The 25,643-nt window shown below is 38.0% G+C and overlaps 1 protein-coding gene across 3 annotated transcripts in view; it reads left to right on the forward strand.

Annotated features, from left to right (window-relative positions):
• ZNF804B (zinc finger protein 804B) overlaps positions 1–25,643 on the forward strand; it is a 219,329-nt gene that overhangs the window by 182,146 nt on the left and 11,540 nt on the right. For 2 of the 3 annotated variants that reach the window (XM_064704257.1, XM_064704258.1), the window contains exon 2: positions 3,637–3,780. The exons of the other annotated variant lie outside the window; for it this stretch is intronic. In XM_064704257.1, the coding sequence (XP_064560327.1) occupies positions 3,637–3,780 (144 nt within the window). The remainder of the gene's footprint in view (positions 1–3,636; positions 3,781–25,643) is intronic. 3 annotated transcript variants of the gene reach the window in all.

Genomic DNA, 25,643 nt, shown 5'->3' on the forward strand with positions numbered 1-25,643 from the left:
AGCTACCATTAATTGAGTTTTCACAATACCAAGCATACTGCAAAAGTAGCTGCTAAGTAAAAGCACTTCTAGCCTAACATGCAAGAGAAGTATTTTTTTTAAATTAGTCCAATATATAAACAATTATTACAGTTATGTGTCTCTGTGGGTCAAATTGACGTGAATGCAATTAAAATCTATAATATGGAACCATTTTGCAGGCTTCTAGAAAAAATGCATTTAGAGATACATTCTGCACTTGTTTGTCCTTATCCACTTCACTGCCTGCATCCAGCACCACAGAAGTTGGTTAATCCATGGTTTCTAGGAGTTCTCACCTACAAGGGTGACATCACCCCTTACATGAGGTTGAACCACTGCTGTCCATGACTCGAAGACAGAACTACTAATTTATATTGTCTTATAAGCATACACATGTCTACCCAGGCTTTGTGCCATTACTAAGGAGGGTATGATCCAGAATAGTTAATGTGACTGTGACACATATATTCCTTGCCATTGAAGATTCCGAGTTCAAAAGGTGTTGGTGAATCTTTGCTGCCTTCCTGTGTCTGCATTTGTGTGACCAGGCCTTCAGGATCACGTATGCTTTCTACAGGAGCAGCTCCACACATTTTCTTTCATGCGATCACATTCACCATGCCAGAATTGACCATCGGTCTCTACAGTCCCAGTGAGATGATATTAGAAGTCTGGATGTGAAAATTCATTTGGCTATGCACAATTTACAGTAGTGCCAGACTTTGTAGAGAAAGAAAAAATCCATGACCTTTCTAAAGTATGTGATGTGGCTTTCAATTTCCCTGCATCTGATCGATAAGCAAGCAGGAAGTTATATCTTTTGCCATGGTAGACAAGCATAATTAAGCAATAAGGCAATGGAGGTAGTTGTGATTATCTTAGGATGCACCTGGGAAATGCCTTGTTGCTATTTTAAAACATCTTTATGTGAAGGGAACTGTATTAATTTCTGCTGAGAAAGATAAAGTTGGCAGTTTGGAATGCTCATGAGCAGCAGTTTCAGCTGTGCTTTACAGGCAGTAATGTGGTGCATTCACCCCAAACAGTTGGGCTTCTCCTTCAGCAGAAGAAAAGATGGAGCAGGCTGTAAGCACTTAATTGACAGTTCAGACCAAGCAAAAAAAAAAAAAAAAAAAAAAAAAAAACCACAAAAAAACACACAAAAAAAAACCAAACAAAAAGCAACAAAACAACAACAACAATAAATAATTAAAAAAAAAAAAACCACAACCCCTCCTGCAAAACAATTATGCTTTGGCTGGCTTCCAGTGAGTGCAAAACTTACATTTTTACCAGTTTAGAATAAAAATATGTTGCCTCCAACACTTGATTTTCAGGGAAGACATCTCTGCATAATTAATACTATTGCATCCACATTCTAATTTATGCATTTTAATTATATCAAAGGGCTGGTGAATAATTAATGCTAGCAAAACAATGGGTCTGAAGCATAAGCTGAAAAGTATCACTTTTTAATGGGCTCTGTAAATTTAAATAACTAATGAAAGCTATTTAACTGTTTGATTGTGGGTATATTTCTCCCTGATACAATCAAGGATTAACTACCATAATTGAGCAGCCTCTCAAGTGGAGAAATGTTAGCTCAGGTTAGTTTTTTTTTCTTAGTGCATATTGACCCATCTGAGCTATATGCTTGCAGGAGAGATTTATTTGCATGTTTCACCTCTGGGAGGAACTGGTAAGCCATTGGTATCATTGATAAGAGGTAAAATCAAAATTCTTGGCACAGCTTTCCCCTCTGACCCCCTGTCTTCAAGTAGGTCAGTTCATGCAAGTTTCATGGGGAGATTTAGAATTGAATCTAAAGAAATACAATATAGAATTTATTACCTTTGAGTTCAGCAATCTAAGAATTAAGGATGTAGGCCAGGTTAGTAATTTAGAGCCTTGCAGTGGTCAGAGAGAGATAGAACCTCTGGAGAATTTAATCTCATCCTAGAATGGGTTTTTGAAATAGATGGGATTAATAACCATTTGGCAGTGTCTAGCATTTTTCTTACAGAAGCAGCTTAGGATCCTGTCTTACCCATACACCTAACTTTTAGACAGCCAAGTTTAGATGAAGTTAATCTCACCAGCAAAGGCAGCCTCTGAAACTATGGTGTAAAAAAGCTAATCACACCAATATGAGGGTGTAAAGAGAAAAAGAGGCAAAACAGAAGGGCTCACAGCACAGAGCTGTGCAAAGTTCAGTGAGTCACACAAACGACCAGCATCAGCTCCTTGGCCAGGTCTCATATTTGAATCATGTCACTCTTTAATAAAGTCCCTCCCCCTCTGAAAGGCTCAAAATGTACCTTCATATTAATCTGCCATAGCCAATACCAGCCTCCAGCCCTCTCTGCTCCCTGGAGCTGGGCTGGGCACAGTGATGTGCTAAGAGCAGGCTGTCCCAGATGTGCAGCATGTCCTGGCTTTCATGCACTCGGAGTTTGTCACGCAAAGATTGGTGAAAGCATGTGGACAGCAGACAGCACTGACTGCAGAGCATGGAAACCTGGCAGCAGAAAGTGCTAATTTCTTTAGGAGAGTAAAACGGCACAGCAAATGATGAATTACTGCAATCCCTGGCAATATATTACATGCACTCAAGAAATACCAGCTTGTCAATATGAATACAAAATGAATAGCTTCTACCAACTTTTTTTTGTTCTTGTTTTCCATATCAGAAGTTTGCACTTTAATGTTCAATGTTTGAGGAAGTGTCATAAAAATAACAGCAACAGGACTTTTAAAGGAAATAAGATTGACAAAGGCTGCTGCCAATTTTGCATATCAGGCCCTTTATTTAAGTGCATTAATTCGACCTCAGTAACTTCTGGCTCCTATGTTTGAAATTTTCTCTTTTTTACCTAATGTTGTGTGTTGAATTGAAGTGTTTGACTCTCCATAGCACTAACTTGTGTCACTGGGGAGATATTAGGAACTAATTGTGTTTTCCCTGTTTTCAGCTGTGTTTGCACGAGCCTGGGCATTTGCTAGTGCTCTTCTCAGTGGTTGTGGCCAAGAGTTACTTTCACTTTGGTCAGGTTGGATGGTGTGTCCCTCCATGCAGAGGTTGGGAAGGACAGGAAAGAACAGAAAAGGCTCTTGCAGAGGGGGCTCTGCTCCAGGGAAATCTCAGCCAGCCAAAGCAATCTGCTGCCTGGCCCCAGGGAATATTCCATAGAAGTCAGAAAGCAGAACACGAAAGAAAACCTGACATAATATCAGATTAAACCAGTTTATTTGTTGTGAGCAGCAGTACCTGAAAGAACAGATATTGGGGCAATCTGGGGCTGAGTTAACAGGCTGACACTGAGGGCTTACTTGTTCTTCACTGCTCAGCTTTGCTGCCCTGGGGCTAGGCAGTATCCTGATGGCATTCCTCTGCACCCCGCTCCTCTCTCCTTACAGCAGAGCCTACAATGAGTAGTAAGAGCAATTCCCCAAGAAACACAACGCTTTCATGGAATCCCATTTAAGACCAAAACCTGCTTAGCATGTTTGGGATGGAGTCTGTGTTCCAGCTGTCCAGGGCTTGCAATGTGCCTGATGAAAAGCGGGAGTTCGCGGTCTCAGGTGAAGAGCTTCCCTTTGCTTCTGCCCTTGCAGGACTACGCTGAGAAGGAGAAAGCTGCAGCTAAGGCCCTGGAGGATGTGAAGGCTAACTTCTACTGCGAACTGTGTGACAAGCAGTACCACAAACACCAGGAGTTTGACAACCACATCAATTCTTATGACCACGCTCACAAGCAGGTAAACCTGATAAATGTCTTGCGTGTTACGACGGTCTCTCTTCCCTCCTCATTGGTCGTGGGAGGTTTCTAAATTCACCCAAGTAGAAGACAATTCATCATTTGATGTTTTCAACTTTAGCATGCTACTTTCCATTAAAATAAAATGGAAAATATTCACTTTTATCACAATTTTTTTAAAGCTACTCTGACTGAAAGATCTCAGCTGTAGCTTTAGATACATGCTTAATACTGATGTCTGGACTAAATTTGATAAATTTAAATGTGGAATTACTTAAAAACCACAGCAGGGGGCAAGACCACTTCCTCAAATGACCAGGTCCCTCTTTTCACCCTCCCAGTCACAGAAAAGCCTCTGTTCTTCATGTTTTTATCAGAAGGCATATGACCATGCTGTTTCAAGCTGGTTGTGCTGTTTCAAGGGCAAAAATTAATTTTATCTATTTTTTTTTAAAGCATCTGTTTCTGGAGTTAAAATCTATGTCTCATCATGCTTCTCAGGCAAAATACATTTTTCCTTGCATACAGAATGATATAAAATAATCCCTGATGAGATGTTGGATTCCTGGAAAAAGATCATAAATACTAATTTTTATCACTTTTTTGGTATAAATTCTATCACATTTGTATGTGGTAGGTATATTTTACCCATATGTGCCTATTAACTTTATTTCCCAAGTCCCAGTTTTCCTCCAATTTTAGCAAAATCCATATTTCCATTGGTAACACGAAAGGAAAATGCAATTAATTGATATAAACACTTCAGAATTTAAAGAAAATGGTTTGTGAAGTCCAGGAGTGAATGTTTCTTAACCTCTGAAGCAGAGATCACATCTGCTGACCTGGCATGCTAAGCACATGTTACTGGATTCTGTAGATGGATCTTTTCCTCCTGGATTTCTGCTAGTGCTTGCATTTAAGGGCTCATGCATTGCGTGCATCCAAGCTGCCAGGGAATTACTGTCCTCTGTGTGATCACACTTGTGGGTTCATGAGGGTCAGGAGCTACCTCAAAAATATGTGAAACCATTAGAAGTTGCAGGTGTTTCTGGAGAGAGTATTAGAAATAATAATGTTGAATAAAATGAGCAATGCTAAAGGCAAAACTCCTCGGTCTCCCTGAAAGCAATCTTATTGTCTTCTGCAGTATCACAGAGGATGTAAATCACCCTGGAATTTTCTGTGTGCATCTATCACAGCACTTAATTTAAAAACTGCCTAAGGTCTGCCCACACATCAAATGCTGAACCATCTTGCTGAATTCAAGCACCCCAGGCAGCTACCCATGGGTAATAATGGGACTCTTTTGTCCCATCACTCCCAAACCTGAGTTATGTGCTTATGCATTAAAGCAAAAGCAATTCCCCTCATCACCATTCTTTTAATTAATTGTCATGGTTTGACCAGGAAGGAGTGGGAATTCTGGGAAGCTGTGGTCAAACCAATGAAGGTTTTGGGTTTCATACTGACACCTGGTGTAGCCAGTGGGGTTTGGACACACCTCCGAGAATACACAGGGGTTAAAAGCAGGGCACTGCCCTGGCACTTCCTTTTTTGGACATCGCGGCGAGGAGTTCAGATCTCTCTCCCCCGCCCAGCCTGTTGCTGCTGGGCGGGGGAGGGGCCGGCCATGCGGTAGCGGTAGGCCCGGGGCCTGGACAGAGATGGGGTTGAGGGGGCTTCGGGGGGGGGCTCCAAGGATGGAAGGGTGGAGGAGCCCCAAGAGACATCGAGCCCTCGGGCAGCCAGCCCCCCCAGGAGAGCAGCCAGCCGGGAGGAGAAGGAGGGAGACTGCCCGGCCGCAGCGGCAGCAGGTGTGGGAGTATCATCGTTCTAAGATAGACAGAGACTGAAACTTTTAACCCTTTCCTTTCATGATTGGGGCCTTACAAGAATGCTAATCCTCCTCGAAGCTGAATAAGAAGGGAGATGAGAGATGAGATGACTTGGCCCGGAGATTGTGGAGATGATTGGATGGGGAGAGATGATTTGGAGTGGCCTTTTGGCTGGACTTTTTCTTGTAGCCATGGACTCAGTTGTTCCTGTGACACAGACTGCATTTAGGGGGAGGCAGTGCCTCAAAACCAGGAGGGTTCATTTGTGAGGACCCCCCGGCCCCAGGGGGTTGGAAAAATATGGGGGGGACAGTTGTCCCAAAAGCAGAGACTGTGCCTTTTTGGAGTGAGACAAGGCATCCTTGAAAGACCACCCTAAAAGCAGCTCTGGCCATGTCTCGGTGGTGAGAGCACTGAGCATGGAAGGAACATGTCACAAGCGGCAAAAGGACTTTTTTTTTCCCCCCCGGGCGGTGCCAAAGTGACAAGGAAGCATCCGGGATTTCAGTGTGTTTCCAGGAAAAGCCTATGGAACAAGAAGGACTCCTTTCCTCTTCATGAACTGCAGTTTGAGTATACTAACGTGTGGGGCCAAGGCTGGGCAGTTGTTTTGAGAGAATGTATTGGATTGGGAAAGTCAGGTGGTGGGGAGGAGGAAAATGGGTTTTTTTTGTAAGGTTTTCAATTCTTTTTCTTCTTTTTCCTTATAGTCTCTCCCTATTTCCCTGTAGTTTAAGTAATAAAGTGGTCTTTATGTTTAAGTTAGAGCCTGTTTTGCTTATTCCTGGTCACATCTCACAGCAGACACCAGGGTGAGGCATTTTCATGGGGGCACTGGCTCTGTGCCAGGCTCAAACCATGACATTAATCCATATTTTTTTTATAATTGTACAAAACAAATGCTTTTCCAGATCCTAAACCTGTGACTCTAATCCCTATAAATCCCCATTTGCTGCACACAAGATTTTTTCACCCTTCAGCTGTTTTTTTAAGTCATCAGAAATGCATCTGAACTTAAATGGAGCCATTTGTGCTCTTTCCTCTTCACACACTCCCCCTGCAAAAAGCAGTTTATGCTAAATCAAACAGCCTGCTTCATGCACCAACTATGATTGGGTTGTTGGGCAGGGGAGGTTTTTGGCAAGTTTCTGTTATAAAAGGGCTTGTTTAAGCAATAAAACTCTTCTTAATTTTCAGATAAATTTACTGCTTTAAAAGCTGCCAGACATATAGTGCTGGGAACTAAGAGTCTGCACAGAAATGCATGACATATACAGAATATCAACGGGCAGTGCAAGCTCACCTCGTCCTGCCCTTTCAGATGCAGTTCAGAGGCTCAGTTAGTGCAGGATTAGCTAGACACCCTCCTGATGTGTCAGGGTAATTCAGTCTCCTCTCCCCTCTCACTTCTTACCTGGTCAGCCAAGCCTAGAAAAAGAATTAGTTTGCCTCTAGGAATAGTGTAGGTGTTTACTCTGACTTTTTATAGTCAGTCACAGAAAAGCCTCCCTTCATGACTGCATGATTTAATCTTAAAAAAAAAAAGTTAATTTATGTTTTTTGTTTTTTTTTATGGTTTCCTGTGAGTTTAGTTAGTTTTGTTTCAAAATGTTTATTCTGGGAAGGACATTAGCCACCACAAGAGCTTCTTCCTCTGAAGGTACGTTTTCTGCTTCCCAGCAGTGATTTGAGGGTAGCTTTAGTAATCTGCATGGATATGTTCTAAACATCATTCTTCTAATAGGGAGTAAATTAAAATGAGACACTCTTTGCATCTCAGTAACAATACAGTATACTCCTCCCATGTGATTTCCCATTTAAATGCTACTACTTCACAATTTGTATTAAAGTGGAAATGAGGTTTAGAGAAGATAGTAAGGCAGAAAAAAAGGATATTGCACTGAGTGCTTAATCATAAGTCTTTTGTTTGCCTTCCAGAGGAAACAGATTTTATTCAGAGAATTGTGGCTTTAATCTCCAAATATTATGGTTTCATGAAATTAATTTTGTGATCCTTTTTCTTATAGATGATTTCGACCAGTTGTTATAGCAGGAAGTGCTGAGTCCTGGACCCAGCAGCTGGCATACCAGCCATTGCCCTCCCTGTCCTCAGAGGCTGCAAAATGTTTTGATGGCAGTCTGGCCTAGTTTGCATAAATGGTCTTTCTGCTGTCTTTCTGTGTTAGATTATTCTAAAGCAGTATACTCAGACATTGCCCCTCTCTCTCTCTCTGCTTGCTACATACTTTCAAATTTATGGGCATAAAAATATGAGGTATGTGTACATATATATGCATAAAATTTTGACAGACCATCAAAGATCAGTGCCTATATCTTCATTATCTTCTAACACTATAATGACCCTAGAGAGTTCTAATATTATTTATCTCTTTTTGAGTAACATTTTCCCACTATTAAGCAATTCTTATTCCTTTGGTTGTCTTGTCAGCATTAGACTCAACATCTTTCCTGACATGCTACAAGAATTTTTCATTGATGTTACCTGCTATTGGAAATTAATTTATTTCAGTGCACTGCTGGATAAAGTGAACATAGAAAATCTGTCTGATTGGAAGTTTGCACTCCCACCCAGCTTTACCTGAGCCCTGTGCTGTTAAACCTGATACTTAACAAGGCTGGGGCAGGAGTGGGAGTGACTTTCCTGGGAGAATCTAATCTTTCATCACCGTATAGCCCTGTGCATGCATCTCCCATTTGCTACCACATATCAGCTAACCCACTTAAGTCACAGCTTTTTCCCTTTTTGTTTTTTTCCTATGACTTTATGAACCCAGGGGCAGCAGTCGGGGGGAGCAGCCTCCTTGATAAATCTGCACTTTCTCTCCTCAAGCATCAAGGTGAAGGATGCTGGCTCTGGCTTGCTCGCTGTGCTGTCTGCAGCAAAAGTTAACAGCATCAGAACAGGGTACTGGGCTCTGCCAAAGCTCTCTGAGCACTGAAAAGCAAAAAGGGTCCTGGTGAGAACTCATTTTAAAGTGATCAGGATATAGAGAACCAAGATAGGCTGCCACCTGAAAAGGTAATTTATGCAGGAGTCAGTTAAGCTGAAAATAATGTACAAGGGTAGTTCTTTTTAACCATGTTTTGTGCGTCTTTAAAATGAAGCCAAAGTTGAGCAGAGGTGTCTATTTGGTCGATATTATTAAATGGAATCTTTTAATAAGTCCAGGTCATGCACAGTATCCATTCATTCAGTTAACAACAAAGTAGTTGGAGCTTTCAGTTTTTTGTATAAATAATCCTTAGCAATGAGCAAGGCTTTTAGATGTCAGCAAAGGAGAATATCACAAATCCGTTCCATGTACTGCAATATAATAATTATGATGATAAAAATAATAATAATAATAATAATAATAATGATAATAATAGCTAGAAGCAGCAATGAAAAGCAAGACTGTATTGCCATCTTGGGGTTTCTGATGACAAAGCAAGCTTTTAGTTTTGTTGTCAAAATTTAACCATACAGTTAAATGCATCAGACTCTCTCCTGCAATAAAAAAATACACAAACTAAAAAAAACTATAAAAAGCACTCCACAACATAAATTTTAGTGTCCTTGAAGCAGACAGTACTAAGTAAGAGAACAGAAGTTTCAGTCTACTCTGGTTTACGTGAACATACCTGTATTTCAGTATTTACATCCATGCATACATGCATTTGGTTGTATTTTTGGCATGAGAAACTGATTTAGTGTGTACAGCTGTTGGCACTTACTGTTAAGCCTTTATGGTGCTTGTGGATTTAAACTCTAATTCAGACAGAGATTTAGCTCCTGTTAAACTTCAAAGCTACCAAATATGCTTACATTTTAGCTAGCATTGCTGCTGCCACCCAGAAAATGTACTGATAAGTTAACTCAGAGAAAGCTCCAGGGATGATTGTAAGTGTTGAGATCTTGTTAGTTCATCTTGAGGGTGTTTTTTCCAGCATCTCTGTGTTTATTGGAGGAAAAGTAAGTCGTGTCTTTTGGTGCCAAGGCAAGCCTGTGTTACCCAAACAATTTTCATTTGGAGGAAAAATAGCTGGTTTGGCAATATCTGAGGAATTTCACCTTAGGATCTGGATGTGGGAAATTAGGCAAACGTTAAGAAACCTTCTTGTGGACAAAGGAATGCATATTCAGCTGTAAGAACACACTAATCCCAGACAGAGCTACACCAGCATGAAGGTCCCTTACTACATGGGCTTGGGTAGTCTCTGCTATTTTCCCTTGGAAAATGGGTGTACCCACTGTTCCTCTGGTGCTCCCATGAGGACAGGGCTGAGGTCCTTCCCTGCAGCCCCTGCTCCTGCACCTCTGCATCAGGACACTGGCCTTTAAAGAGACGACCCTTGAAAAGCAGGACATTGGCCCTGACTTTGTGGGGCCAAGTTTTGCACATGGGTCTGTACGCTGTGGCCTCCTCAGGAAACAACCTGAATGGTAAAAGGCCTCATAATTTCTTGCTTTCAGTTAGCAAGTGGTGCTGTCAGCAGGATTCTGCTCCTGTAACTCACAAAAAAATCATCTTGGTTTGATGCTTGTCAAGAAATACATGCATACTTGTAACAAAACTTTCACATTCCTCACAGTGGAATCTAGTAAGATTAAAAAAAAAGTCAAGCAAGAGGAACAGTAATATGGTGTTAGATTCCTTCAAACAGCTGGTTTATAAGTGGATTTGAAGTGATGCAAGAGTTTTGTATATGTCATAGTTACTTACTGTCTTCTTTAATGACCAATGAATTTCTATGCTCCAAAGCAGCTATCGCATACACAAATTTCTATATGTGTACAATTTAGAGTGTTTAAAATTAGGCCCTGTCCTGAAAACTTTGAACTTTCTAAGAGGAAGCCCTTTAAGAAACCCCCTCAAAAAAAATTTAAATGTATAAAATGAAGAAAGCTTGTATGTTTTAACGAGAGAGGGGTGCTAAAGCTGACATTACATCAGAATATTGACATTAGGATTCAATGCAGTCAACAGTTTCACAGATTTTTTTCTACAAAGCATTCTTTAATTTCAGTGAAATGCCTGCATATTTCTAACTTTAGCTAAATCTATTACCAGTTTATATTTCAACTATCTCTGCTATACAATTATTTAGAATGATCACCTTTTCCAGTAAAACATTTGTTATACTTCTGCTTCTTTGCAACACTTTTTTTTCCTCTTGAATTTGGGGGTAAGGATGTGCTCAATTTTGTTTTATTTATTCATTAATCTGCAATAGAAATAACAATTTTCTGCGCTCTATCCTTTTAAGCACATCTTTCTCTTCCCTTGGAAACAGCATAGTCTCGATGTTTCTAGACTAGTCTAGCTTCTTTTTATATGAAGACCAAAGTTAAAAACAAAGAATTAATTTCTGAAGTCTATCCTATAATTTCAGTGTCTTTTTGCCTTAAAGAGACCTTTTTCTTACTCATTGTGAAACTAGAGATTTTCTTGTTGCTACTTATTCCTATGCCATTTATTACATTCTCTAATTTCTGATACAGCTTCACACTTTCTTAGCTGTTCTTCATGCACTGATTTTTCAGTGTATATTCTTGTTCCTACTTCCAAAAATTACTTCCACTCTGACTGTAACTTTTCTCGAAGACAAAATTTTTGATAGTTTCTTGCTGAATAGTTATACTTTTCTCACACTTCCTTTTCCATAATTAAAAGTTTTTCTCACCCTTTCAGAATTTTTCCATGTGAATTAACCCCTTCCATCCATCATTCTTGTATCTAAACTAGTTTTGTTCACAAACTAGGCTACCCCAGTGGTAGCGGATTGTTAGATACAGAACTGATTGGGATGCTTATAATAAAGGTTTACAAACATTTTGTGTTTTAAGAACAAGCTTTCCCTTGCCATTGGTTATTGGGCTGAAATTTTGCTTATGGATGACAAGATTTAGCAAATTAACAGGTAAAAATACATAGTATTTGCAAAGTCAAGAATAAAGAAGTGGGAAGGCTTCAGAATCAATACTTTTGGGACACCCTAAATTGACACTTTTATGGATCTGCCCTTTAATGAAATCTTTAATCTGAGGTTGCATGTTGTCTTCAGTGAGGAAACATCCCTGACTCAGTACTGAAGTTGGACTGTACTTTAGAATTTAATCCCTTTTGTGCAAGGGATGCAGCTGCTGCCTGCAAAAGAACTGATGATGTGAAATGAGAGGGAAACAGAAGAACATGTGGGTTTGGGAAGCAATTATGGAAATAGGTGTGGACAGAAACTGCTAGAACAGCAAGGCATGCAAGTATCACTCAGGAATTAGAAGACAAGGGAGAAGAAAGAGTTACAAGATAAGAAGGACCAGGAGAAATAATCAGTAAATGACGAGAAATACCAGGATAAAGCACAGCAGGAATCTCTCAGTGTCAGCCACTTAGCACCACCAATGTCTAAATCATTACATTTAGGAGTGAGAAATTGAGTGAATAGGCCACATTTCAGGACTCTAATTCTCTTAAAGAGAGTACCATAAATATTGTATTGACACACAGTGTTCCATTGAAAATAATGCAAAGGACTTCACAACATAAAAAATGCTGGGCTCTGGAAAAAAGCAAAGAATGGAATGTATAATGCTGTTTTCATATACATTTTAATCTTTTACTATTGCTAGATAATATAAGACCAAAATTTCCTTGTCCTGAATGCTTTTTTCTGTTTAGAGACAGAGAAATCCTGCCTTTCAAAAACCATGTTTGCATCACATCTGCTGTGCTTCTGAGCACCTGCAATCCAGCAATTTTGAAATGCTGAAGTAGCAGTTCAGGGGAACAGACAATCAGGTTGTGTCACATAACAGAAACTAATGCAAATAAGGGTAACATAAAGCAAAACAGGATGACATCAGCATTTAAGTAAAGGAATAGTGTACAACATAAGCACAAAAGCAGGACATAAACAATATGATAATTCAGTGGTTTCACTGAACTAAGAAGATTTATTTTCCCAGTTTGAAAATTTCTTTAAATTAATGTTTGCTTTATAATACCATGCAATATTTTCTTAAATGGTATGAGGGGAGGCTTGTATTTCTAGGTCTGGTAGACAGAGATGCTTCAACTGCACACCAGAGCAAGTGCATGCAGCAGAGTAGCTCCAGAGCAGCAGAAGCAGCATTATCAAATACCACTGAGCACACTCTGGTGATTAGGAGTGACTCGAGGCAACACATTCCAAAGAAATGTCACCAGAAACAATCCTTTCTTTTAAACTTGCCACTCTGTGCAGATCAGTGAGCTTTAAAGAACTGTTAAACCTGCTGCCCTGCCAATGCTCTGCTGCTTTCTTATTACTCAGTGATAAAGTAAATAAATTGGCAGTATTCATCCTTTTTAAATTGCATGTTACTTAGAATAATGAGATTCCTTTCATCATTAGCCCTCAAAAAATTCTTGCAAATAATGCAGAGCTTCTTTTAAATTTAATGTCTTGATAAGCTAAATTGTTAAATGCTAGATGCTATGGAATTACATTTGGTGTTCTTTAGAATGAATGCTAATTAACATGTAAATTAGCAATTTAACCCTCTTTAAATTGGAAAAAAACCCATGGGACACCTAATTTCATAGTTGTTAATGATGGTCCAAAGACTGTAGAATTTTTCTTAAGCATTTCATTATATAAGGAATTACAAAAGTGTACTATCTGGTTTTGGCATTTAACACATAGCAATAACCAGAATGTCAGTTAGAGGAAGTGCTTTTCATTAATGCCTGTGTTATTGTTCTTTCTGTTCTTCTCAGATGGTATACTTTTTAATTACTAAAGTTTTAAAAGTAATTTTCCTAGCAGTAGGAATGGTTGATGCAGATGGCTTATTAAAATAAGCAAGGAATTGTAAGGATTACTTTTACAACAAAACCAAAATAATGATGCCAAGCCACAGAAAATACAAAATTACCCCTCAAACCATCATTTTAGATTTTAATTTTGTGCAATAAATCCTCACCCAGAGCATGAAGGAATACATTTTTCTTGAATTATATTTAGACTAAAGGTCCAGTTAACCTGGTGGAAACTCAGAATCTCTGGTTCAAATAATTTCCCATTGCTACAAACTTTGTTCCCATTTAGATTACAGATAAAGATCCCAAAACTAAATTAATTAAAGCATTCTGTTATGGCTATTTTAACATGGCAATGATAACTGGAACCAAAACCAAAAAATTGAAACAAAAGACTTTCTGAAACATTCCATTCAAATAAAAAGAAAAGGTTTTGACCAGGTCATACTTTATCCTAGTGCTTAAAAAGAGTTATCAAAATCAACAAACTCCTCTTTGGTTCTGACTTCTGAAATGCTAATACACACAGTACATAGAATATGACTTAATTAAATGACCTAGGCATGTAGAACCTAAATATTTATGTTTAGATTATTATTCCCTGTTGACCTTTAGAGCAACCAGACTGAAGTCATGCCTGTGTTATTTAATAAATAAGATAAATTTTGTTGGGAATTGTTTTCCTTTTCCTTTTAAAAATCTCTGTATTCAGGGATATAGAATTTTTCCACTTTTTCAACATCAGCTATAAAGACAGAAAAAGCAGAATAAACAGAATGTTTTCTACCTACTTCTATGCAAAATTTTACCATTCATGTGAGATGTGCTCACGATGAGCTAGCAAGAACTGGGGAAGTCTGACTGCAGCTGTATATTCCATTTCCTGTGCCAGCTTCAGAGCACTTGCAAATATGACATAACGCTGTGTGTAGGCCACATATTTTGCACAATTGGTTGGGGTTTTTGTGATAAATCAGTAGATGTGGAATACCTGGTGTCATTTTAAGGTCAGGATCTACAGGGTCTACAAACAGTGAGGTGAGAGAGGCAAAGCACAGACAGGTGCTCTGACTGGCTTTGGTGACCATGTGCCCGCAGGTACCTGAACTCATATTTCTGGAATGACTTTTAGAATAAGGTATTATTCACCCAGATTAAGGAACCTGTTCCACAGGATATGCCACGTCTCTGCATATCTTACCTGAGGCAGCCCTGTGCCATAATCAGCTTTTTGGAAATACAGCAATTAGCTGTCACAGCAAAATGTTAAATGTTCACAGAAAAATTACAGTTCTCTTGGCTTCTGCATAACTTTTGAACTTGCTGATAACTTTCCCTCACCTGAAAAAATGATAATACTTTTAATCCCATTGACATACACAAAGTGTGTCTGGCACTATAAACATCTGTCTAGAATTTGTGTCTATTCTAGTTCTGTTCATTTTTAAACACCTGTACCTTCCAAGCAGTAATTAATATGCAAGAATGTAGCTGCACAACTGATTCCTGTGGAGCTTTAAGTGATACTTATCAGCTAGGTTTGTGTTCAAGGAACCTTACAATGTACCTTGTACATCTTTAAGGGGCATTCCTAGCAGAAACAAATATTTTAAAGCAAAATAGAAACATATCTTTGCATCCCCAAGACAGCACTAAAAAGTGTGAGATTAGTCATTTATCACCCTTACTTAGTTAAATGCATTAATTAAAATGTGTTAATATGTCTCTAAGGAAAAAATAAAGGAGGTAACCCAGACTGATTATCATTTCACATTTTTTACAATTTTATAATCATTAGGTTTTATCAGAAATAATTTAAAAGGTGAGGGCTCTTTAAGCATCTTCTCAGATTAAATTTCAAGAGAAAGAATAGAGAAATGTAGGCGACATGCATGTTAATACAAAACAAATATACTAATGCGGGTGATGGGACAGTAAAAAAGTATATTTCTTAAAAATAAACCAAAGCAAAATCAAACCAAACTAAACCAAACCAAATCAAAAAACTCAAACTCTAATTTTTCAGGAAATGTTTTTAGAGTAGAATAGTTTCTCAGGAATAGTGATAAGATCAAACTATTTAATACAAAAGGTTTGCACCATTTAGTTTCAAACAATTTGAAATGGTTTATAAAAATTGACATACTTTGTTTCAGGGTGTTACTTTAGAAAAATAACATTTCAAAATTTCTTGTAAGGAATGTAATAATACTTTCATAATATTAATTATAACATAGCCACATCTTTTGTTTGTCATTCTTGAGATACAGAAATTTTGAAAACTGCAGCTTTGAGACATTATGTTGCATTGCTGTTTAGATGCATTAACATTGAGACACTTGATAATTTCATTTTTCATATGAGTTTTCCAAATTTTATTCCCCCATTAAGACTAAAAATTAAAGAAATCCCAGATAACAAAGTTTTCTGCATAGCAGAAATTCTAGTCCTTTAACAAGTGTGTAAGTATACAGGAATTGGCAGACACTCCCTGGAACTCTGTGACATACTTCATGCTCATAGTTAGCATTTCTTGGCTTCTTTTCAGCTCTCAGCATGTTGATGGATTCCAAGTACTGCTTCCTTCAAAAGAGACACCTAAATACTTGTGTTGAAAAGTGTAATTCCATTGATGTGTGTTTACACTTTCCATTTAGGATCTGTGCTATCCAGCATGGCACTAAATCATTTCTGGCAGAATTAAAACAGAGTATGGCTTGTGTTCTGAACCTGCCCTGGATCTCCTGTCTTAGCCCAGATTGTGTGAATACTAAATCATAGTTAACTGAGAAACTATAGGGCAAAGTAATACTACGTTTGGGGGTAAACCAATGCAGTTTATTAGGGAACATATTGTCCCCAGTTAAGTGGTCACAGCAGCAAGACTGAGAGTTCAAGAAGTGCTTGGACAATGCTCTCAGGCACACGGTGTGAGCCCTGTGCAGGGCCAGCAGTTGGCCAATCATCCAGCTAAGAATATTCTGTGATAATAACCAATATTTGCATACAAAAATATTGCCTAAAAGGTAGAATGTAATTGTCACCTTTCAAAAGGAACCCAGAACATTCAGATTAGTCCCATCTTTACTTCAAAGCAACATTAATTCTTCTCATCGGCTCATAATTGACCATCTTATCTGAGTTCTGTGCTACTTTTATATAATTTGATTCTTCCACCAAACATTCAATTCATTGACATAATCTTGGCTCTCAAGAACCCATGTCAGATTCTGATTTCCTTCCCATTTTGAAATTTAGCACACCAGAATGTCAATTTTCTTGGTTAAAAAAAAAGGGGGAAAAAAAATCAGATTCTGGCTTTCAGTTTGAAAATAATAAGAAATTGGAACAGTACACATGTCAAACACCGAGTCATAGCTTAATGCATCTAAACATGGAGTGCATCAGAAGTATACAGCAATTGTTATAGAAATTTTGTCATGTTCAGGGAAATGAACAGGGCTTTTTCCTACATAATTCTTTTTATTGTTGCAGAAAGTCTCTCTAAAAGCTAAACCTACAATATGTGGAAAAATGATCAAGTTTTTTTCAGAAATCAAAATCATAACTTTCAATCCAGCTGTCCTACTTCTCCTTTTCCAAGAATAGTTCCCAATATTATTTTAACTCACCTAGTCTAAAGAATATGAAACCACTATCACCATATTGTATCTGAATTGGTGCATATTTTAAGATGCTTCTTTTTCATTTCAGTACATATACTCACAGTATTTCTCTTTTTTTGAAAGAAAGAATTAAAATTGTTGTAGGGGTGTAGAAAAGTATGGTTTACTGGGGAAAAAAACATGGTGTAAAAAAAAAGGGCAACTTTGAATTTCACAGGAATGAAAATTTCATGGGAGGGAGTAGTAAAGCTTGCTTAAAAAGTTCTTAGTGTCAAGTGATAGGAAAGAATTTGAAAAGCAACATAATATTTCAGAAACAGTGAGTGAGAGTTCATCTTTTGACTTCTAAGCATGCTCATGTCTACATGAAAAACTAGATGTGTTTACAGCACCATTTGATGTAAGAGTAAACAGACATTATCTGGAGCATAGCTAAGAGGATAACATTAAATGTTACCTCCCATAACTCCAGAACTCTATATAATGGGTAAGAGAAGTAGTACTGGATTGCTCTTATAAAAGTACATCATGTTCATTCCTACTCTCTTTTCAGGGAGAATTTTCTAGAATACTGTTAAAAATTTTAAATTATGGCATCACAATTGAAGTGGGTCAAGTTTCAGCCCAGTGACATGTAGCACACCATTAAGTTCAAGGGGACAAAATACAAATCATAAGCTGCAAATAAATATTTTAAGCACATGGTAATAAAAAACAATATTTTAAGCTAGATAGGACCAAAATATCTTTGCCTTGATAAATTGGAAAATTAGTGCATTCACTCTTCATGGTTTGGTCAGCTCTTTCTATGACGCATTGACTTTGCTTAAGAAGCACCTACTTGCTCTTGTCATTTCAGAAGGAAATTTTGTTTAACTGGGAAGAGAGATGGATAAGCCAAGTAGATGGAAGAAAGGAGACTTACATCAAAGGAGAGAACACACAATAATAATGTGAGGCAAAATTTGTAAAATCATTAAATAAGCATAAAATATAATGAAAACAATCTTTTTTAATATCAGTACAATGTACTGGGATGTGTTCTCAGAAGACTGTCTCTGATAATCAAAAGCTAAACCAGGCTCTTGAATTATTATCCCTGAAAAACAACCAACCCCCCTCAACCTCCCCCCAAAAAACCCCAACACATGTTCATCTTTTTTCTGCAAATAAAACAGAAACTGGAACATAAACTGCTACTCCAATCCCATGCATGAGGAAATTAAAATTAACAGGTCTTCTATCTGAATGTTCTTCCTCTGTGGGCCTCCCTTATGACAAGAATAGCACAAATGTACTTCGTCCATATTATGGGTCTTTAAAAATAATAACATATGCATTAAAGCTGATCTTTAATCTATATCTTATTTTTAATCTATAATCTTTAATCTATATGTCTATATTAGCATTGTGATGATCAACACAGACATATGGGAAATAAAAAAGAGAATTGTATACAGCAAATGCAAATAAAATATTTGCATATATCTGTATAAATAACAAACTGTAACATAAACTTATTTAGGAACTTAGTTTCATAAAGGTGAATGAGCTTGTAAAATGGGCTGGGAGGAGAAAAATCAAACAGAAAGATGTGAGAGAGAACAAAGAAATTTCAAAGAGCACTTGGCAGATGGTTTAAGAACCCAAATCCCAGAACAGGAAAAGACCAAATAGGTTATAAACAGCTAATCTCATTTAGAAGGAAAGTCAATTCTCCCTGTCTTAAATTTATAATAAAGGAGAAAAAGGAAAAATAGATGGTAAATACTATAAATCACAAGTTTAGAAATTGGAAAAGAACTGATGGAGGAAGTAAAAAGGGCAAAAGAAAATCTGTAGTCATCAGAGATGAGGGCAAGAAAGTTTCTGGAAATGTATTGAAAACAAAAAGTATTTTCTGGTCCAAATTGAAATTATTTACTTGTTAGCAGTGACATAAAAAAAAAAAAAAAAGACTATTCAAAACAGATTTCTGTTCTATGCTTGGAACAATGCCAGATGACTTAGCCACATCCATGATGTTTAGGATGACTGTGAGGTACCACTCTATCAATATTTAAGAAGGACCTTAAAAAACATGTTCTAGAAATAAATATTTTTGTCTCAGCTGATTCAAGCCATAAACTCCCCTAATATTTAATGATTATTTTTAATGAGTCTCAGAGCACTAGAAGAAAAAGCATCAAGCTAGATGATGCCATGATAGGATTTAAAAAGAATAAATAGGAAAATCTGTCATTTTGACATTAGTGCCAGCGAGAATACTGGCATGACTGACACAAATCTCTGTAAAATACCGAAGAATTTTAATGTAATTAATTTAATTTTTTATGGATTATATAAAATAGCTTTGTCAAAGTAACTTTGATTAATTTATTTATCTGGATGTCCCCTATCTTGTGTTAATGAAAAGATTTGATTGGAAGATTACAAAATTCCTTTGTGGTCTTTTCTGATTGAGCAAACTGCAAAGAAATCTCATGTATTACAGCTCCTTTACTTGGACCAGGCATTTTTTGTTATAGAATTGCTGCTAGATTCCTGGTTACCTTTAACCATCCTACTCCAGAAGAGCTCAGTCTACTTTGAGCAAGTACAAGAGAAATAATATCTTGGTTTAGACTGATTGAAAAAAAAAAAAAAAAAAAAAAAAAAAAAAAAGCAAACCAAGCTGTAAAATTTTTTACTTCCTTCACATATTTGATGAGGCTTCTGCTTGAAGTCCCTCCAGTATCCTTCACACACATTTGCCCAGTTTGTAACTTTTCATCTAAAGTTCAGTGGCTGGTGACTGTAAGCAAGATTACATTTATCTCAAGGACATATTCAAATATTTTTTTTAGTGATGGACTTGAAGTTCTCTTGCAGAGCTCTTCAAAGTCACCATTGAGTGGTTGAGTCAACTGTCCTCTGTGTGAACTATGAACAGCACAATAACTTGGAAGAGGTTTATCATTTATGCTCTGTTGTTGTTCTCTCAGCTGTATCATAGTTACGAAGAATCAACTTATTATACAGCTAAATCAAAATTACGTTAATTCTGGTGAATTACATTTTTTTTTCAATGCATGTTCAAAGAATTAGTGATGATTCTGTAAATTATTGCAATCAGTGATACCTGTAAATGCTGGTTCAGTCTCCTCTCTGTTCCTTCCAAAATTCACCCCATCTCTCTATGCCTTCATTTATTTATTTGTAAAATGATATCATGGTAAGGATGAAATTTTGTAAGTAATCTGAGTTCTGTCTATGAAAAGCGTTATTTAAAATCCATGTATGGACATTTCTACTGTCATTTTTGTCGCTCTGAAAACATTCTGACTGCATTGAAGAAAGTTTGAGGCCAGGTTTTGAACTCACCTGAGAGTTCTGGGACAATTTAGACTCTCTTTTCATTAAAATGTAAGTGATTTTGTCTTCTGCCTGCTACAATTAAACTAAGGGAAAAAAAGTGGTGAGGCAGGCTTTAAAAACGTGGAAAGTCATAAATAATTTTAAAATAAGACTACAATAGGCACTGAAATTTTTTAAAGGCACTAGTCTTGCATTGGATCTGTAATGCCAGTTTCTTTGTTTTTAGCTACTTAAAGGAGAAGGAAAAAGAAATAAAATATATAAGATGATGGTTTTGATCTAAGAAGGGTCCAAACACCCTGACCAGTGAGGTAATATTGAACTTGAAGGGAAGATACAGATCCTGGCCCAAGTTTTTTATCATTGCAATGTGTTGATTTTTCTGGATAAATTGCTCTGAATTCCAAAGGACACTAAATGCATCTAATCCAAGTACACAGTGTGCAGCCAGCTTGGTGGAGCCCATGACAATGTTTGCTGGAGCTGATAGAAACATGAGTGGGCAACAGCTCAGGCTTCCACAGGAGCGAGCTGCTGGCACACCGTGCATGTTCTATCCCCTTCCCTGTGGAAACAGCCTCCAAATGCATCTGTTTCAACTTCATCTGGGGATTCTTATGAGAAACACAATCGGATCTTTGAAAACGGAAAGCATCCACAAATGGATGCTTTCATCCAGCAGTAGATGAAATCAGTTTAATTAGCAGGAATATTTTCAGGTCTGGTTAAACAGTAAGAGTTTCTCTGAAGACATGAAAAACAAGCCCTCCAAAGGGCCATCTGTAACTATCCTTCAGGTTAGATCTGTGATCAACATCTCATTCACTGATAGATGTATTCTCTAGGACATGTCTGAGGACTGAATTTTCCTCCCTCCTGCTATCATCTCATTCCCTAATCCAATCAGACAAGGATATTTTCTTTTTTGTCTTCTCATTCACTTCCACTACCAATATTAAATCTGTTACAGCTGGCTATAATAGAACATACTCTAACAAATAATTACTTGAACACACTTCAAAGAGATCTGTAGCTATTTATGGGTAAAACAAATGAAAATTTATCAGCCAGTTTTTGAGCTTCATCTCTTATTGTTAATTCCTGTATATAATAGCTTTTCCAATTTATTTTTAGGATTTTACTTACCATAGTAATGACAAATTCCTTCACATTGCTCTTTCCCCACTTTCACTTAGCAAGCTAACACAGTAAGCTTTACATATGGAGTTTAATTATGCTCTCTAGTGACTATCATTCTCATTTGATAGTTTGCAGTGTAAAATAATTTTACAAATAATGCTTTTGGTTCCAATGTTAGGGTTACAGGCAAGAGAATAATTACTGAAATTAACATTCCTTTCTTCCTCAATTAACCCTTCTATGGTGAATTTGGTTAGAACCTAATTAAGGAGCCTTTTTGCTGAGTGGGAATAAATCTTTAAAGCAAATCAGACCCTCAAACACATTAGTTCAAGGACTTCAGTTCAAAGAAGGCTCTCTAAATATAACAGAAGACATATACCTAATATGGTACATACATTTTTACCTGGGGCTGGAATGCATAATGAGTAGTTTGGAGGGTGCATTGTGAATGATATTCCAGAACAAAAGCATTCTAAATGTAATGGGAAAAATGATTTGACTTAAACTGAAATGACATTTTCTAGTTTAATACATAGAAAATTACTTTTTTCTCAGATACCTTCTATTCCCATCCATGCAGTTACACTACTTGAAGAAGAGGAGGATTTGCTGCTCAGAAGAGTTGCAGCAACAGTTCTTCTTCCCAGAATCTGGAGCAGTTGGCACTGAGAACCCCTGTAAAATCTATGTAATGGCACAGCCCATGGCAGAATACTTCGGAGAAGCTATGCTGTCTCCAGTACCATATTCCTATGGTCCTCAAATTGAGACACTTGCCAGTTAACAATGAGGCAAAAGAGTTGTTGAGTAGCTCAAATTCCTCCTCATTTGTTGTTACCCGTTCAACACACTTGTTTGTTTTCTTTATTTGGCAGTTTGTTTTCTTTAACCTTTATTTTCTGGCTGACATTCCTGCTCTCTCTATTATTCTTTTCATCTTTTGCCAAGATCAGTTCCAGCTTCACCTTGGCCTTCCTGACCGGTCCTTACACAGCTGAGCAGCATTGCTATACTCTTCCCAGGACACCTGTTCCTGTTTTCATTGCCTTTCCATTTCCTTCTCGCCCCTTATTTTGACCAGCAGATCTTGTTTCAGCCATGCCATTTTCCTTTCCTCTTACACCAAAGGATTGGTGTAACTTCCTCAGAGATCTGCCACCTTGGTTCTGCTCCCTTGTCCCAGAGGGCAGTTTCTCAGGTGGCCCTATTGACTAAACCCTTGATTCCTCTCACCAAGTTGCAGGGATGGCAATTTGCTCCTGACTTTCCAGCAGAGCAGTGGGATCTCTGGCTTGCTGCCCGTGCTGTGTGCACTGGTGTAAAGGCACCTCAGCTGGGAGGTCAGCTGTGGCTCCTTCGTAAAGGAGAAATTAGGATAGACACCTTTAATAACCTCTGCACACAATGAAAGGAAAGAGGTTCTTTTCCATTTCACTTTATCCCTCTTGATTTAGACAGCTGCTTTAAAAACAGGTGATTAGGTCCCTAAAGTGCTTATTTCTTTCCAGTGGTTATGAAGAAAGGCATCTGAAGCTGATCAGAAGAATAGCAATCCAGGTAAACATTTACCTGCACAGAGAAGAACAGAAATCAGGATCATAACTCTGGATAGAAAGTAAACTCAGTATTGCAAATGCAGCCAACAGTGAGTGTTCAGGTGGTCATAGGTCAGTGCAAAGCAAGTACTGGCCCAAATAAAATGACAATTTAAAAGAGAACAAAACACAACACCCCAAACATTAAGAATTGGAAGAAATTGCTAAATTACAGGTATTTGACCACTGTTATTTTCTGTCTAGCAAAAGTAGGCACTGAAGATGCCATTAACTCATTTAAATCTCCTGGTGATTCATATTAGAGTTCCAGGAGGAAAAGCATAGATTCAGCAGTTTTTGACTGAGTCTTAGACAGAACAGCCAATGGGACTCCCTGCAGTTCTACAAGTAAATCTTTCCATGACAATGAACATTATTTTGTAGTCGTCTAATAGTCTCTGTGGGTGTTTATAAGAAAAAGTGATGGTTAACTTTTAAATATGGAAATACCCACCAACAGGTGTCCAAAAATCTTAGAAAGAATAGAAAATTAGTCTAAAAAGAAATATAACTGCATGACAACTATATTTGTAGCAGTTGGAGGACAGAACACAAGAAAGCTATTAAATAAATCCTATTTTATTATATGTGCCTGTATTTGCATGCCCAAGTACCTAATTATGTGAAAAATGCAACTGCTGTGTAAAGAAATGTTAATTTTCAAGCACACCTACTGAGCTTAGGGTTGTCATTCAGATATCTGTTCAATTGCTTGCTCTTGTACCCCACCTGCAGAAAATATCTGTGAGCTTGTCAGAAGGCTGGCACAGGTTATTAGTGAAGAAAACCAGGGCTTTGCAGGTTCAGCAGACAGTCCCATGATCTATCCAACACAGCTGACAAATTTCATTATGACTCCTAAGCAGAGCTCTGGCAGTGCAGCTTTGTTTTGTTTTGCTGAGGAGATGTGCAGGGAGAGCCTTTCTCTCCTCAGACTGTAGAACTTTGGATTTCTTGGATTTCAGCTCCAGTTGATGAGTTCTCTGCTATGCTTACCTACATTTCTTTTTCTTTTCTCTACTTCTCTGACACATGCTGCATGCCATTAGAGAGCAAAAAATACTGCTTGTACTCCTATTCTTAGTGTTGGTCCATTTGCTTTTTTGATTATCATCCTGACTGTCAAAGGAACGAAACGACATTGCTTTGCAGCACTGCTCTCCACAGCTCTCAGTTTCACACTGTTCTTTGTTTCCTTGACAGGTAGAAACTGTTTCTGTTTTTCCTCATGAATGCTTTAAGTGTGATGCTGAACAGCTCACAGTGACAGCTAAAACATTGCAAGCTGCCCTAAAGGGCATTTCTCAAATGTGTTTCTTTGCCCTTTCTTCACAATGGACATGTTAATAAGGCTCAGGACTACCTATGTTTTTCTGTGGAGAATAGGATCTTTACAGCTTAAATTTCTCTACATTCATGTAAATATTACCTAGGTGACAGAACTTTTGGATTTGTTCTGGGAAGTTTCTTTGATTTATTTTTTTAGCTTTGGCTTTAGTATATTATTTGAAAAGCTTTTTTTTTTGAACCAAAAGTAACATCGTCTTACATATTCATCCATTTGACTGTAAATTGCAGACAATGAGGTTGAGGGAATGGAGGCCTAAGTGACTGGCCTGGCAAGGGACAAATGAACAGTGAGAGAGGGCACATAAAGGGACAGGAAAGAGATAAACACACAGGGAACAACCATTTCTTTCCAAGAAGGTGAAGCCTAAGAGCCGTAAAGAGGGCTTTGTAGCTGTCCTGTTTTAGAGTCTAGTTCCATGAAGTACTGGATGTTGGTGCTAATATAAACTTCACAGAGAAACAAACATTGACAGACTGTAGACAGTTCTGATGAAATAGTTAAGCTTTCATCAGGCACTAGGCAGCACAATGATTACAATGATTCTGCTGGTTGGTGGTGCACCAGTTCCTGGAGCAAATCCCTGGCTTTCTCATCCCCATCCTACAGAGTGTCTGTGCAAAACCATCAGGATGGCTGAGAGCCAGACACCCATCTTAAGCTCCCTGAGCAGATGATTTGTGGACAGCCCAGCTCTCCCTGTCTCCAGATCAGTGCTCAAAGGCGTTTCTCTTGGGGTCCAAAAGGCTGAGAGCAAACAAAAAACTTCTGCTCTTAGTCTCCCAGCACTTAGTTTTCTCTCACAGATGTTATCTGACTTTTTAAAAAATCCCATACTTGAAGGACAGCTGATGTGACAGTGGTGAGAGATGCTCACTACACTTTCCAGCTTTCCAGCACTCTTCACAGACAGAAATTACAGACCTTGTATGGCCTGTTTCCACCAAGTGTTTTTCCATGCCTCTCTGTTATATGTCTTTGCCACTAACTGGATTATTTCATCTTACCTGGACAAAAAAAGGACCTGCTATATCTTTAGATGGTGGTTTTCACCCATTTGCTTTGTCATAATCTATTGGCAAAAGCTAAACCTCTCTCCAGAAAGCACTTCTCTCATGCCTTTATAATTTTATTGACCTCTACAGTTTGAGGACTCTT

Source organism: Zonotrichia leucophrys, chromosome 2 (genome assembly GCF_028769735.1).
Source record: "Zonotrichia leucophrys gambelii isolate GWCS_2022_RI chromosome 2, RI_Zleu_2.0, whole genome shotgun sequence".
NCBI lineage: Eukaryota > Metazoa > Chordata > Aves > Passeriformes > Passerellidae > Zonotrichia > Zonotrichia leucophrys.